The sequence below is a fragment of the Vespa crabro genome, chromosome 22 (assembly GCF_910589235.1).
Source record: "Vespa crabro chromosome 22, iyVesCrab1.2, whole genome shotgun sequence".
NCBI classification, from domain to species: Eukaryota; Metazoa; Arthropoda; class Insecta; order Hymenoptera; family Vespidae; genus Vespa; species Vespa crabro.
Window position 1 is genome coordinate 4,369,253 of NC_060976.1, and position 15,586 is coordinate 4,384,838.

The 15,586-nt window shown below is 34.3% G+C and overlaps 4 protein-coding genes and 1 non-coding gene across 14 annotated transcripts in view; 3 read left to right on the forward strand and 2 right to left on the reverse strand.

Annotated features, from left to right (window-relative positions):
* LOC124431915 (SREBP regulating gene protein) overlaps positions 1-1,449 on the reverse strand; it is a 1,868-nt gene extending 419 nt beyond the window's left edge. The window contains exons 1-5 of one of the 4 annotated variants that reach the window (XM_046980339.1): positions 1,257-1,405; positions 858-1,188; positions 505-762; positions 209-424; positions 1-125 (exon numbers count right to left, since the gene is read on the reverse strand). The exon at positions 1-125 is cut by the window's left edge and continues 419 nt beyond it. In XM_046980339.1, coding sequence (XP_046836295.1) covers positions 1-125; positions 209-424; positions 505-762; positions 858-965 — 707 coding nt within the window. In that variant the 5' untranslated portion in view covers positions 966-1,188; positions 1,257-1,405. Of the gene's footprint in view, positions 126-208; positions 425-504; positions 763-835 lie in introns of all 4 variants that reach the window. The other 3 variants (XM_046980341.1, XM_046980338.1, XM_046980342.1) reach the window with 3 other exon arrangements.
* A 188-nt stretch (positions 1,450-1,637) lies between these two features.
* On the forward strand, positions 1,638-11,871 carry LOC124431905 (MATH and LRR domain-containing protein PFE0570w-like). Of its 5 annotated transcripts, none has more exons than XM_046980305.1 (3): positions 3,593-3,872; positions 5,098-5,195; positions 6,986-11,871. In XM_046980305.1, the coding sequence occupies exons 1-3, from the start codon at positions 3,759-3,761 to the stop codon at positions 11,811-11,813; spliced, it is 5,040 nt and encodes a 1,679-aa protein (XP_046836261.1). In that variant the 5' UTR covers positions 3,593-3,758; the 3' UTR covers positions 11,814-11,871. The 5 variants fall into 5 exon arrangements, with proteins under 5 accessions (XP_046836263.1, XP_046836261.1, XP_046836265.1 ...); XM_046980306.1 differs by lacking the exon at positions 3,593-3,872 and adding an exon at positions 3,943-4,237; XM_046980307.1 differs by lacking the exons at positions 3,593-3,872; positions 5,098-5,195 and adding an exon at positions 1,638-2,092.
* Positions 11,872-12,307: 436 nt separating this feature from the next.
* LOC124431920 (cytochrome c oxidase subunit 6A2, mitochondrial-like) lies at positions 12,308-13,235 on the reverse strand. The gene is made up of 3 exons (XM_046980352.1): positions 13,075-13,235; positions 12,629-12,774; positions 12,308-12,517 (listed from the first exon to the last, which is right to left on the reverse strand). The coding sequence occupies exons 1-3, from the start codon at positions 13,145-13,147 to the stop codon at positions 12,437-12,439; spliced, it is 300 nt and encodes a 99-aa protein (XP_046836308.1). The 5' UTR covers positions 13,148-13,235; the 3' UTR covers positions 12,308-12,436.
* A 350-nt stretch (positions 13,236-13,585) lies between these two features.
* Positions 13,586-15,586, forward strand: part of LOC124431914 (serine/threonine-protein kinase S6KL-like) — a 36,172-nt gene continuing 34,171 nt past the window's right edge. Inside the window, exons 1-7 of one of the 3 annotated variants that reach the window (XM_046980335.1) lie at positions 13,586-13,979; positions 14,149-14,243; positions 14,319-14,574; positions 14,642-14,726; positions 14,796-14,903; positions 14,985-15,143; positions 15,242-15,330. In XM_046980335.1, coding sequence (XP_046836291.1) covers positions 13,923-13,979; positions 14,149-14,243; positions 14,319-14,574; positions 14,642-14,726; positions 14,796-14,903; positions 14,985-15,143; positions 15,242-15,330 — 849 coding nt within the window. In that variant the 5' untranslated portion in view covers positions 13,586-13,922. The remainder of the gene's footprint in view (positions 13,980-14,148; positions 14,244-14,318; positions 14,575-14,641; positions 14,727-14,795; positions 14,904-14,984; positions 15,144-15,241; positions 15,331-15,586) is intronic. The other 2 variants (XM_046980337.1, XM_046980336.1) reach the window with 2 other exon arrangements.
* On the forward strand, positions 15,474-15,545 carry Trnaw-cca. Its single transcript has one exon. It is a non-coding gene; the product is annotated as a tRNA-Trp (tRNA).

Here is a 15,586-nt window from a genome sequence, read left to right on the forward strand (position 1 = left end):
CGACAGGCGGCGAGGCAAGTTTGAAATCGATCCATATTGCGAAGACGCACCTTTACCGTATCTTCTTCCTTTATTCTCGGAAGATTTTTACCACTTTCTACGGTATCCTTCTTTCCCTTTATATGCTGTTAACATAATAATAATAATAATAGGAGCGTACCTTAGACTGAATTACTTAGAATAAATAGGAAGAGGTTAAGGGGAATACCTTGGCAGGATGTAAACAGCAGGAAACGCAATATTCGTAAATAGCACAGCATCCTTGAGCGTTACACGTCTTACAACTGTATCTCTCTTTAAGGGCCGTAACCGTGGCCTCTTCAGCTTTATAAGGTTGCTTCTGTTCCCTGCTACAGCAACCATTAGACAAAAGTTCGTGCCTGGCGCATACTACCCCGTGCTCGTCCACTATCAATACTTTGCCCTAAAAAATAATTTCATCCTTTCCTGCTTTTATAAACATAAGACGCCTTTCGAGCGTGTAATATGTCTACAACAATATACCTGTACAGAATTGCGGCATGGTCGATTAGACGTATCGCTGTCATTCAAGTTTGACGGCGAATCTATACCTAAGCCATTTTCATTAGCTCCTCCTTCGTTCGGAACATCCATCCCCCAGGATTCACGTGGTTTACCGGATGCTTTAAGCTGTTGCGACGGAACGTCGTCGTCAGAAATCATATCGTCGTTGTTGTTGTTGTCATTCATTATCAATCCCTCTATATCGTCGAGATCGGTATCCAATTCTATCGATCTACTCTGTAATAAATATTATTATTTTAGTCGACCTTACAAACGTCATATTCAACCTTATACATTGATCCTAGCTAACCTTAGAAAAATCCTCTCCTTACCTCATTGCGGAATAAAGAAAAAGCGCAATAAGTCAGCGACAATGTAAATATAAGTCCCAAAACTAAACGCCGACGAATAATCCTAACGAATCCCGTGTATCCTGCCATGGTTATATAATTCGTAACCGAGCACAAAACTTTAAACTTTTCCTCTTAAACTTTTATGCATTTTTATCGTTTAGGTATACCTATTAGATTCATTGTATACCAAGATATTATCCGAGATAAGATATTTCTCGCTACATATAGCTCGATTAACACGCATAAACGATAAATATCACCAAATCTCTTGCAAAAGGAGGTTATGTTTCCATTGGACTTTTCAGCATATCTATTTTGTAACATTCGCGAATATTTCTTTTTAATCGTACCGAATCACTGCGAATACTTGTTGATTACCTTGCTTGATATCGAGGACATAGATATAGAGAGAATCGATCAAAAGCACGACATTTAAGAATATCCTGAAATTAGATCGCAAGAATAGATTTCTTTGTTTCTTCCGTCGAACGCTAGATGGCTTATAACATATCGTCTCGTTACATACACGCATATGGATAGAGTTTGACAAGGCGCATAATTAATACGCCGCCAAACGCATTGTTGTTGGAAACCAACCGAAAAGAAAAAAAAGAAAAGAAAAAAAAGACGCCAGGAACTAAATCATTCAATCTGCCATAGCCGCCACGAACTTTAATAACTCGTGTAAAGTTAAATAAATATATCATAATCATTCTTTGATTCGCAAAGTTTCTATTTACACATACCGGCATATCGACGTATAACCGAGGAGTTGATAATAACTACGACGACATCTAGCGTTCGCATTTACAAACTTATGCCGCGTAAATCGATAAAAATCGATCGACTTATAACAAACATATACTACGATACGTCGTATAGAGATGCATTTTATACATATGCATCTTGTGATACGCACAGGAGGGAAACATTGTACCATTGTTAAATATATTATTTGCAAGAATATTGTTTTATACGTACGCAGCTCGTACTTATAAAAAGTTTGCGGTATAAAAAGCATAAACCATGTAAAAGGGCGCGATTTTATATCGATTAATCGATGAATGATGACGGCTTTCTTACACTTATCAACGATCGAACGATATGACATTAAGTAAAATAAAATGGGTACTATCGTTTGCTATATTTTTATTAATTTTCTCTACTCTTACTTGGACTTCGATACATTTTGGTCAAATTAGCGGTATGGAAATGTGAGTACACACACGCACACGTATATCTATATATACGCGACCATTTTCATATTTAAAAAGACGTTGCAAAAATTGCATTATTTTTTCTTACCTCTTTTAAAGCGACTTAATAAAAATTATTCGTGGCAGCGCAGTAATTCTAATAGGAGCGATCAAAAGCATACAAAGATATCGAACAAGGAAGAGGAGGAATCGGAATTTGGAGAATATTTAACGAGTAAAACTGCAACTACCGATAGCGTTATCGAATATACCGACAGTTCCGGTTTTTGGGGTATACTTCCTGGTAATCATACGATTCTTCCTTATCTTTTAATTCGAAACAGTGGGGATCATTTTACAAAAGGGTCCCGTAAGAAACGAACGAGCTCGCTACAGTTTCGAATGTCTCCCTCGGCAGCGTAAACAAAAATCACGTTCGTATGTATCATGGCGAACGATTGCAAATCGAACGATTCGAAATAGAGCCTAAAACGTGATTTTGACCACGTCGTTGTTTTGTCCCAACATCGAACGCACGTGAAAATCATCGAATAGTTGAAATACATTTTTCCTTATCCTTACACATGTGTGTGAGTGTGTATATGTATGTATGTACGTATGTATGTATGTATGTACGTACGTATGTATGTATGTATGTATGTATGTTTCGTTTTTTTTTTTTTTTTTTTTTTTTATTCGTGACTTTTTGGGAAAAGGTTCGTTTGCGAACGACGAAAGGTTAGAAGAATAAGTGGGAACATCTGGCCTGTGAGAGAAGACTCTTAACTTGATTTATGTACACTTTCTCTAGAAGGATGAACCGTTTTGAGAGGCGAATTTCTTTTCAAGGAAATTTCAAGGCTTTTTCGAACGAACGAACCATTCTTCGTTCACTTTGGTGTTAATAATGTACGCCAAAGTAGTCTTGACGACTGTACTTGAGAACATCGAACGATATCTAGGATTTCGAATTACGCAGACATCGGCGAAATATTAGTTAACGTTAAAATGCGATCAAAACGCTTTTTAAACAAAGAGACAAGGTCGATCCGATCGTTTCGACGGTAGATTCGTAACGTTAGTAAAGTTACCAACGTGATGAACTTTGTCCTTTGAATTTTCTCTCAGATTCTTCGGCTTAAAAAAACTTGTCGTATATCGTCGTTCTACGACGAAGGACGTTTTTCTTTTCTCATCTCTCTCTCTCTCTCTCTTTTTTCCCCTCGCAGCTCCTCGGACGAAAGTAAACAAAGGACCGTCGTAATAGTCCAGTTAGTTCCATAAAGTGCTGCTAGAGCGCTCGTAACAAGGGGCGGAGCGATCGCATAAACCGAATTAACATTTTTAAAAGAATGGCCCGTGTAGGAGCGGTGGATGTATCTTTATATTCGAGTATAGTTCGCTTCTCCTTATACCTTTAATAACATATATATGTACATATATATATATATATATATATATATATATATATATATATATACATATATATATACATGGTATTTATATATATATATATATATATATTTCTCAATCACTCACTCATAATACGCTGCCATCTAAGATCAAGTCGGTTTTTTCTCTTTGCATAATACTCGTATTCGGTTCTTCGACGACAGTGATATTAAACCTTTTCATCGAACGTGATAGAACGCGTCGCGTTTGCTTTCATTGCATTCTGAATGCAATGAATAGAATAGAGTCTCGTACGCGAGACGATATACCGATCATTTTCGACAATTACAAATTGAAAAAGTGGCTTTTTCGTGCTGGTCCTCGCCGGCAGGAGTTGCTTCGAAAGGTAAGTAAGGCTTATGTAATCACTTTGGTCGTACGTACGCACGCCTTACGATTACTTTACTTTCCCGCCTTTTTCCCTTTCTTTTCTCTTTCTCAACGAAAATTTAGATAGATTTATCCCTTGTGGTCGAGCACAAAGTTCAATTTTTTGATTTATCTTCGAACGTTGCCGTAGTCATTTCTTTTCTTCTTTTTCTCTCTCTCTCTCTCTATCGGAGGAATAGTCTCTTGTTTCTGTTACACCGGATGTGACGCTGCTTTTAGATATACCAAATACGTAATATGGATTCAAAGAATAAGAAAGGTTATCGAAAAGCAACTCACGACTACGACGAGGCTTTAACACTTCGGGGAGAAAGACGAAAGGTACACAATTAAATTTATTATTCATGACGATTTAAGTAGGTGGTACTGTCTTTGTAAGCGACGATGCTTTTTGGTTAATAAGTTAGATTTCATTTTTTCTTTGTTTTCTTCTTTGTTCTTTCCCCCCGCCCGCCCCCGCTGCCCCCGCTTGTTTTCTTTGATCTAGCATTACGAATCATTTAAAAAGGTTGGAATGTTTATTCAGCTTTTCATATAAATTTTCAACTTAAAATTTCTAAATGTCAATTAGAAAAACATTAGCGCGACTAAGGTATGTAATAGTATCTTATATGTGTATTTGTTTACTGAGAAGGTCAAACGTGTCAATTTATCTTTATTTACATATGTAATGAGTTTTATAAATTTCGTATCAATGTCAAGCGTTTATGAAATAGTAGTCCAAGTTATCTACGAGTAGATAATTTATGACACAATAAAATAGAAGCAAATAAATTAGAGAAATAAATGAAATATTACATGTGCGTTGCAAAATATCTTACATTTCGATCTTTCACATTTTCTTCTTTTCGACTTGTACGTACTTACGACAGAATTTTACATGGACGCGTCATATTGCTGGTGGTTAATAACATATGAAGAAGCAAAATTTATTTACTGAGAGACGAGACGACAATGGATTAGAACGAAGTAGTTGATTTGTTTGATTGGTTATTAAGGTTTATCCTATGCTGCTTGGCCGTTATTCTCTCGTAGGAAGGTGAAAGAAAAAATTCTTTGCTCCCTAATCTCATTCTTATCTCTTCGAAGTTGCAAAAAAGGAAATGGGAACTAATCGGGATATATGTATATATGTATATATGTATATATGTATATATGTATATTCCGCAATTTTGTTGCAGTTGAAACACGATCTGGAAAAGCTTAATCTCTCAAAAAGCGGATTACGACGAGCTCTGTTACAATTGACCACCGAGTCGTACGTCGTTGTCGATCGATTGTAAGTATCATCGTACGTGTACTGATAATAAGAACCACAGGGCTCCCGAAAGGGCATTTATTGCTCGACATTTGACATTTCAATTCCAACTATCACACAGCGTACTTGACAATTCAATGTAATAAATCGACTCTACTTGCCTTCCGACCCACGCAACAAAAGAGATTTGGAAATCTCTCTGGCAACGACGAACTATGTAAATGCAGATAGTAATTGTGGCCGTCTGCATGGAATGTTATAAGCGGTATACGAAGGAAATTACGAAGGGTATCGTTTTCAAAATGTATTCCCCTATTGAGGGATCGATTACGAGAGGGGGCGGTAACGAGTAACGTTCTATATTACGTTCGTTAAGAATAAGGGAATGGGGGCGTGAACGAGATTCGAAAGGATCGACCAATGACAATCCTTTCGATTCAGTTCCAATTATTCTATGTTAGGTCATTATCGATAAGAAGGAGTATCACGTGTATCGCATGAGTCTCAGAATTTCTCTCCTTGTGCGTGGGCCATTGCGTACTCCTTCTTTCCTCTAGCATTACTTACCATTTTCCTCGCTCGTTTCCTTGTCGCGAACCTTCGAAGAAGACATGTTTTATATATTAAGTACGGACCGCTTACGACCGCTCTCAAGTTTATCATAATATTGAATTTGACATTTTCTGCCCTATTATTACTAGTCAGTTGCATTCGTAAAACTCTGATAAATCGCACATATTTATTTCGCTTTATTCCTCGCGTCCGTCGCGTCCATCGCGTCCTTGTGTTCAATGGTGACAGTTTAAAGGAATATTGAATGGTGCGAGGGAGTTAGAGGTGGTCGCGTCTCAAATGCTTAAAGTTGCGACCAAGAATCGGTGAATTCTTCATCTCCTCAATATAACAATATAACAATATAACAATATAATTTTTTCTCCCTCCTTTTTCTTTTCTTCTTTTTCCATGTGCCTTTCTTAAATTTGTTTGTTTTTTCTTTTTTTTCTTTATCAAATCTCTTATCTCTGACCGAGTATTTCTTCTAATCGATTTGCCAAATATTATCGTCCTTCGAATACGACCAAAAGAGACGATTACTGAAGACACGATGAGGTAAGAATTTCGTTTCGTTAAAAGGGACGGGGAAAGAAACGATAATTTTCTTCCTCGATTGTGCTTGCGTCTTTGCTGCGTGTCATTCGGATGCGTCGTTTTGCGGCGATTTCTTTTTCTTGAGATATTTCAAATATCAGTAGAAAGTAAGAGAAAAGAAAAGTAAAAAATATTCAATTAAAAAGCGGCATCAAAATATATGACGACGGACAACGCGAAGAAAAATAGAAAAGGAAAAAGACAGATTTGTCGCGAAATATCAATCATTTTTCATGTACGAATAATAATTGACTGATCCTATAGAAAGAAAAATTTCTTTGTCATAAATATGTTGTGTGGTTTTTCCCCGTGTTTTTTTTTCTTTCTTTTTTTAATTATTTGAAATAGTACGTGAATAAAAAGTGCGATTTCATTAATAATTTAAATGAAATAAAACGATTCTCTCGTTCAACGAAGAATAATAATTTAAATATATAAATGAATCGAACAGGGGACAAATTATTGTTCGATCAATTTTGAACTGTTTGAACGATTATTGAATGATCGTGTGGTTGTATGAGTGCCTGCCTTATGAAGCTTTTAAAGTTCTTCTTTTTTTTCTTTTCTTTTTTTTTTTTTTTTTTAATGTTTTAAAAACATAAAGTAATTTAATTGGAATTAAATTTGTTTTATTTAATATGTAGTATTACTTTTTATTTTAGGTCAAAGGAAATAATAAGCAGTATCAATGACAAGGACAGGGCACAGGGTTTTGCGAGGCGCACCGAAGAATTTATACCATTTTTCCTCGACAATGAATACAATCAAAAGGATAATAGGAATAAGAAAGATTTAAATAATTCCGAAGATATAAGAAAAGGTTCAAAATGTTCTGACGAACTATACGACGAGGAGTTGGACGCAGATAGTACGTCGCAGATAATTTCAATGTCGCGTTGCACAAAATCTCGCGTTAATGAAATTAAGATAGACGGGGTTAAATTTAAACATAAGATTAAAAGAAGAAAAGAATCGGATAAATATAAAGTAAAAAGGTGTAAACATAAATGTGATCATGAAGAAATATCGAAGAGTAGATCGATCGATAAAAAAGTATCGACGGAAAATAATAGAAACGGAATAATCCCCAATAATAACGATGCAGGTGTGATAAAGGCGCCTATTCAAATAAATAAACAAAGATTAAGAAGGCCCATTTTAGGTGCGTCCAATGAACTGCGCGAGAAAGAATTTGCCGATGATAAAGGTTGTTGTTTTTCCACACTTAAAACCATGGAAGCGGACTCCGCTCTTTCAAATGACAAAATAAATGATACATTAAAGGTACATGACAACGACATAGATATAAACGAATTGATGAGAACAGTTCGCCAGTGTGAACTGCCTGAAACCGTAATTATTGACAAAATTCAAAAGAATTGCAATATATCTGATATTTTTAATCGAACCTATTCAAGTGTAGATATGAGAAAACGAAAAAAGATTCGGGATAAATTTCACGAGATCTTTGATAAGTGCCTTACGTTAAGCGAGGAGGAGGAAGAAGAATTTATAATAAATGCTTGTATACGTACGAGACAAAGAAAGAAGTACAAAAAATTGTCGAATGTTGATAAAAATATCGAATATCCTGTGGTTTTGGATAAGGCAACAAGACAACAAGATATAACGTCTGATTTAATAGTGGATACAGCCTCTAGAAAGACTTGTGAGATTTCAAATATAGAATTGGTAGGAACTTTATTAAATACTAGAAATGTTAGAGAATTTGATGAAGATCAAACTGTCTGTGATAAAGATGTATTTACTACGGAAATCAAACTTTGCGGGGACGACGGCGTCCAAAAAGATAATATTATAAAGTTTCCTTTGCTTTGCGATAATAATGACCTAATTGAAATGAATCTTTCTAATGAATTACCGACTAAAACTTGCGATGTCTCTGTGATAGATGACGTTGCTGAAGTAATTCAGCCGGAAGAAGCGCACAATGAGATCGTTGAATCAACAGAATCGATTAAGGTAGAAACAAACGAATCATCTGATTTTAGCATTTACAATCGAAACTTTAATGATACGAATGTTAAAGTATTAACTAATAACGCTATTAAGATAAGAACATATAGGACTAATAATAGTAGTAGCAGTAGTAGCAATAATAATAATGATGATGATGATGATGATGATGATGGTGATGATGATGATGATGATGATAATAGTAATAATAATAATGGCGACGACGACGACGACAAAATCACCTGCCATGCGTCAAGAAATAGTTGTAGCAAAGAAGTGCAATTAGATAGAGATTCTGATGGCGCCAGTATTAAAACTACAATTACAAGTGCAGCTGTTAATTCGGATGCCCCTGTAGAGAAAATATTAGAAAAGTCTAGAGACAGAGAGAATCTCACAAAGACCTCAAAAGCTGACACATCCTTTGAAACGCCAAAGAAAATAGACGATGCAATGATAGCGAATATTAATTTAACAGAATCCTCCGCAAGAAATATTAATGATAACAATGCGGATATAGAAGTTGTGATAAAACCCACGTATACCGAAACTTGTGAAAATGCCCAAAGTAATCCTAAGGTATATGATAAGGGAAACAAGATAAATGATGATAGTTTAAAATCATCTAAACAAGACATTAACGAAGATTTAGGTCAACTTTTACGAATGAATATAAATAAAAATTACAGAATAGAATCGATTGGTAATACCATTAGCATACAGGAAAATGTTGTTGAATCATCTACAAATCAGAATATAATAGTAAAGGACATTTGTAAAAATCAATTGAGCTCTAATAATGATTCAACAAACAACAATGATGAAATAGAGGTCGTATTAGAGGAATCAACGTTTGGTATTATCGAAGAAAATAACGATACGTCTGTTATAAAAAGGGACAATGAAAAAATTAATGACTCTTCGTTAAATAAAATCGATTTCAAAGAGCATAGTAAGCTCGACGATTGTCCTTATAATTTTATACAATCAAAAGGAATAAAAGGAAACAAAATAAGGGTTCTTTCTAGCGCAGAATTAGGCTCTAGATGGTGTCCTACTCCCGTAGACACGTCTCTAACTGAACCTATTAACGCATTGGTTAATGAAACAGCACTCTCTACAAATGTTAATGATACGCCATCTGAGCGTACCACGGATCGTAAACGATCGATCAAGGATGCAATAATACTCGACGACAAGTACCCGTCTCTATCCTATACAGAATATTATTTAATGTCCATTCATAGACGTATAATGCGTATACGTGCGTTAAAAAAGAAATTCTCGTCGAATGATCGTCGAAATGTGTCCGCCAAATTTAAAGAATTAATAAATAATGATATGCGATTTAATTCAAATTTTATAGTACTTCTCGAGGAATTACTTAATTTAGGTAAGGAATTGAAAATAAGGGATTTGAAGAAAGTTATACGATACGCAGCATCCGTTATCAACAAATCTTTCCTAACGCCCGAATATAAACCTATATCTTTGCAAGAAATAGCCAATTATATGACATTATTCGATAAATCAATCTCTGAAACATTTACATTTACTTCTAATGCTTCATCTAAATCCAATTCTAGTAATGCATCTACATTTACTTTTGACAATGGCTTTACATCTGCTTCTTCCAATGACTTATCCGCAACTATTGCACCAGCAATTTCCAAACAATTATCAAACAATGGCAATAACGTGGCACAGGTAGTTTTAACGAACGTTCAAAATTTACATGCCCCGGCGGCGGCAGAGGTTCAAGTAATTTACAATGATTTACCAAAGAAAAATGTATACACCTCTATTGGACCGAATCAAAAGCAGGAATGTATCGTTCCGCATTTACAAACATCGAAAAAGTCTAATACATCGATTTTATGCGCTGCTCCTCCTCCTGCCCCTCCCCCTCCTCCTCCTCCTCCTCCTCCTCCGACGGCGGCGGCGGCCCAATCGATGCATAGAAACGTGCAATTGTTGAAAGAAAGTCGACAATTGTTTAAGACGTCCATGCCGTGTTACGGTCAACAAGCGATCCAGCAACAATTTATACCAGGAGTTACGTTTTATAATCCTGCCAATTCAAATTCCATGCAATCACATAACAACAAGTATATTACTCGAAGATTAAATTTAAATGAAAATGTACAATATTTTATAGGGAACAATGCGAAATACGCATCTCAAGTGGCAGGTCAATCAAATACCGTATCGCATAGAATCGATAACCCAAGGGACATGTCCAAGTTGTCATATGCCCGACAGGCGTCGCAACAAGTCAACATGTCTTATAATGTACCGCAAAGATTTCCAATTCAAATGGCGCAGGATATTAAAAGCTCACAAATCTCATGCTCTATGACATTGTCAGCCCAACTCCCAATGGTACATTTTAATAATTCAGAAAATTTACTACAAAGAATAAATAAAATTCCATGCGAATTGTTAGTTCAAATATGGGATCAAGTGACCTTTTGCCTCGAAGAAAGTTTCTTTGATTGTAGAGCACACGAGATATACGATAAGGGCACTTGTGTTTTAAAACTATTTCACGTAGGATGGAAAGAGAAAATATATAAATTTATTCGCTACAAATCCCGGCAAACTAGCGCCGAATCTATAAGTAATCTAAAAAGTAAATTGGCTAAATATATATATAAAACGGCAACAATGGAAGCTCAGAAGAGCATATGCCAGGTATATCTTCAAAAACAGAAATCTCAACAATTAACAGATACCATGAAGATATTAATTCAAGATATGATAAGTAAAAATCATGTTAATGTAGAATCAAAGTGTGGCTCGAATACCGAAGTGAGCCGATCTTCTAAATCACAAAAAGAAGAACTGGACAATATAAAACTCGGAAAACAATCTGATTTACGTTCGTTAAAAAATCTAACGGAAGATATTAATAAAAGTGACGCAATATCAAATATTTTGCAAGGCTCATTGCCCGTTGACAATAACAACAAATTTGATAATGAATTAGTTTCGATTAATGAAATGAATCGTAACGAAGGAGACGCGGTAAAACCTTTTACAAGCTTAAAAAATATATTATCGGAATCGGGTGGTATATTGTCTAATTTAAGGAATAAGGATATTAGAGTTAAAGAGGGAAATGTTACTGATAATATCGATCCTCGGCGATTGGATTCGAGAGAAAGTCCGATCTCGTCTGAGCCGCCGCCGCCCCATATAATAGACGTACGAAGCATATCTCCAACTTCATTTAATACGATTAAGGAAGTTTTGCCTTTTCCTATTAATGATTTGCAATTATCTAATATTAACGACGATACTAAAGAGAATGGAATTGAAATAAAAATTCAGATTCCAGAAGATGTAATCTGTTTGAATTGTTCTAAGATAAGTACGGTTGTCTGCGAAATTTGTTTAGAAGCTCATTATTGTTCTAAAGAATGTGCAGCATCGCATTGGATAGAAAAACATCATAAGTATTGTAAGCCCCATTGTGTAATAGGGCCCATCGAAAGAAAAACTTGTGTTTAGTCCCGAATAGTTGAAACTTTGATCGGTCTTCATTATATGATCTCCTAATAATCATCCATATAGTATTATTATTTTTCTATCCCTTTTTGCATACATCTTTTTTTTTTTTTTTTTTTTTTTCTTTTTTTTTCTTCTTCCTTTTCCTTCGACTACTTGGTAAATTATCTGAGATATATAATTTTGTTAAGGATAAAAGCAATATTTATGAACTGCTGTCGGTAATCGACTTAATCGACGTGCTGCTACTTAGTTTCAATTACTATGTATGGTACATAGATACGGCTATATCGAAGATTCCAAAAACGTATAAAGACTTTTTATCTTTTATTACCGTTTTATCTTTATTAATAAAGAATTATATTTTTTTAACGTAATCCGTACAATCTTAAACTGAAGTTTAAACGAACTTTTAATCGATACAATAACTTATCAACTCTCTTGGTTATTATATTATTTTCTAGGTATTCGATATTAAAATTAAAAATAAATCCTCATATGTGAAGATTTTCTTCATTTATTCAAACTGTTCCTTCCAGAGAATAGAACAAAGGATTAATTTATTTATATATACTATCTTTTGAGGAACCATCTATAAATAGTACTAGTTGACGCTTATGAATTTCTTACTCTTCGTAGCCCGTTGGTAAGGCATTTACATGTGGATTATGAAAAAATGATCGTTGTCCATCTCCCCAAGGAAAACGCTAAATGATAAGCAAATGATAAGAAAACAGAAATTCATATATATATATATTAGTCGTGCGAATAACTTTATATATATATATATATATATATATATATATTTATATAGATACCCTGTTTCTGATTCTTAAATGTTCATAAGGAATAAATTCTGCTTTCTTATGGTGTCCTTCATTTAGATAGCAATTCAATGCAGACAAAATAGTGGCTGGAGCGCCGACGAATATGTATAAATTTCTCCACAAACGCGTGCTATCCACTGCAAAAAATAATTATTATGTAATACATGTTGTTGTTGATGCGACTAACAATTTTCTCTCTCTCCATGTGTATATATATATATATATATATACAAAATATACAAATAATTAAGTTTGGAAATATTTAATGCCAAGGTAAATGTGTTAGAGACAAGATTATATACAAAGATTATAAAACGTATCTTACGATACGTTACGATGACGACAGGTCAGTAGTAACAAGGGCATATTTAATGACGGACATTTTTTTTATTATATATGACGATTTGAGTAACGCTTTAATTATATAAACTTATTACCTTTTTCAGAGCTGGCTGCTGCTGCACTCGCAAAATTTCTCGCAAATTTACGATTAAAGCTTAAAAAAGCCATGGCTAATGTCTTACTTTTCTTCCTTAGATTGACGTAATAATACCACTGATTAAGCACTCCCAAGAGGTAATGTATTGTGTTATTTTCCAGATGGTAAAGTTGGTGATCGTTTTGCGAACGAAAGTGCGCGAAGCGAACTCTATTATCAGCTTTGTTTTTCTATACATCTTATTAATATAATCTCTCGGTAGATGGCCTTTATAGTGTAACAAATCTTGCCACGTGACATCGTCTTCAAAGTTTTTGTAGAACGTGGATCATTCAAACGACATAATGTGAAAATAATAATTTTACTTTTAATATTTCATTCGAAATATTATTTTATCTATAAACTTGTTTAAAATATTTACCATATATCTTTATTCTTTATAGATTTATATTGATTATCGTAGTCTGCTGGTTGATATCTTTTTAATTTTGCAATATTAATTTTGCAATTATATACACACACACCTACTTCTTCTTTATCACAATATATTCGAACAATCACTTTAATGTCAAATCGTATGCATATAATAATAAGATCAAGTTGGTTTTCAATGGAACAACCGTCAAATGTTATAGTATAATATTTCTAATCGTAAGATTTGAATTTTCAGCGAATAAATAATGGACGTTGGTATATATATATATATATACATACATACATACATACATACATACGCACACCTGTCCAGATGTTAGAATTTCAAAGATGCGCGGGGAAGTGATCCTATTTGTTTCTTCCCTATCGATTGTATTTTAAACTGGACAATCGTTATTACTTTTTTGCTGGATGGGCAATTCCAACGTAAAGAAAAAATACCACGACCATCAGAAATATGCTAGTCAGGTATTTACGTGATAATTATTCTAACCTCCAAATATTGAATAATTTATTTCATAACATAAAACGCAAAAGAAAAATAATGACGTTTCATTGGACAATCGCGTTAAATTTGTTAATTAATACACACACACACACACACACATGTATAGATCTGTGTGCATACATATTACAGTATAGTCTCATTGACATCATCGGTGGGAGTTGTGCTGGATCAACGAGATCATTTCAAGTAGAAATCAAATCATGGTCACGGTCCTCCTATAGAAGGTAATTTTTACATGTTTATTTTTGTGTTATACATTAATGGAGAAAGCATACTGTGTCGTACACTTGGAACGAAAGCATATTCCATGATTCTCTTAGTTCTTCTAAAACGGCCTGGCCGATACCTAGGTCTGAAGCTATCTTTCTGCCAGAATTTAAAGTCAGAAAGATGACTTTAAATACAGAATATAGCTTTCTCGACGTCATTGCTAAAGGTGCATATGGAAGAGTTTATAAAGTTCAGAGTCGGGAAAATAGGCAAGTTTTTGCTTTGAAAGTTATTAGCAAAGCTAAAATTATCACCGAGAATGCCGTTACTCAGGCAAAACAGGAGGTATTACGATCTCTTTGCACATCTATATTACTATAGATATATAAAACTAAATAGTCATATTTTATAGGTAGCTATACAAAGAATGGTCGGGCATCATCCCTTTATAGTAAATTCTACCCATAGATGGCAAAGTAGTAAAACGTTATACATATGTAAGTTTATTTTATGATATACAGCGAATATTTTTTGGCATAACATTTTACGTTATTTACATTCTGCAGTAACAGATTACATGTGCGGCGGGGAATTATTTTCATTAGTAGAGAAGTATGGGTGTTTGCCTGAAGAAGTAGTTAGAATATATGTCGCCGAAGTTGCTTTAGCTATTGGTAAAAATCTATAAAACATATTTCAGATTTCATCGTTTAACACTTAGCATTGCATCATAAAAAAGTATTATTTGCTTTAAGATTTTTTACATAATGCTGGAGTGGTGCACAGAGATTTGAAAGCAACAAATATTTTATTGGATGAAGAAGGGCATGCTATGATTATAGATTTTGGTTTATCCAAATGGTTACATCGTACGCAAAGGACAAATACTTTTTGTGGGACTCCTGAGTACATGGGTAATTCAGAGAGTGAATTAAATCTACCGCGTGTATCAAATCTATTTTAAATTTAAACTACACTCTCCATATGTCTTTCCATTTTTTATCAATTTCAGCGCCAGAAATTTTAAAAAGGCAATCTTATGGTCAAGAAGTCGACTGGTGGTCTCTTGGTGTTTTGATGTGCTTTCTACTCACCAATCGGGTATGTAATATCAACTTATTCTTCATTATTCGTATTTATATATAATTCAAAATAATTTTTAAATAATGAATAATTATGTTTAACTTTTTAAACATTAATTTCATTCTGTCATATAACTGCTTTAAAAGCAACTCCGATCGTAAGACTCCGTGGCGCAACGGTAGCGCGTCTGACTCCAGATCAGAAGGTTGCGTGTTCAAATCACGTCGGGGTCAAGATTCCTCTTTTTATTTTTTTTTTGTTTTTTTTTTCTTTT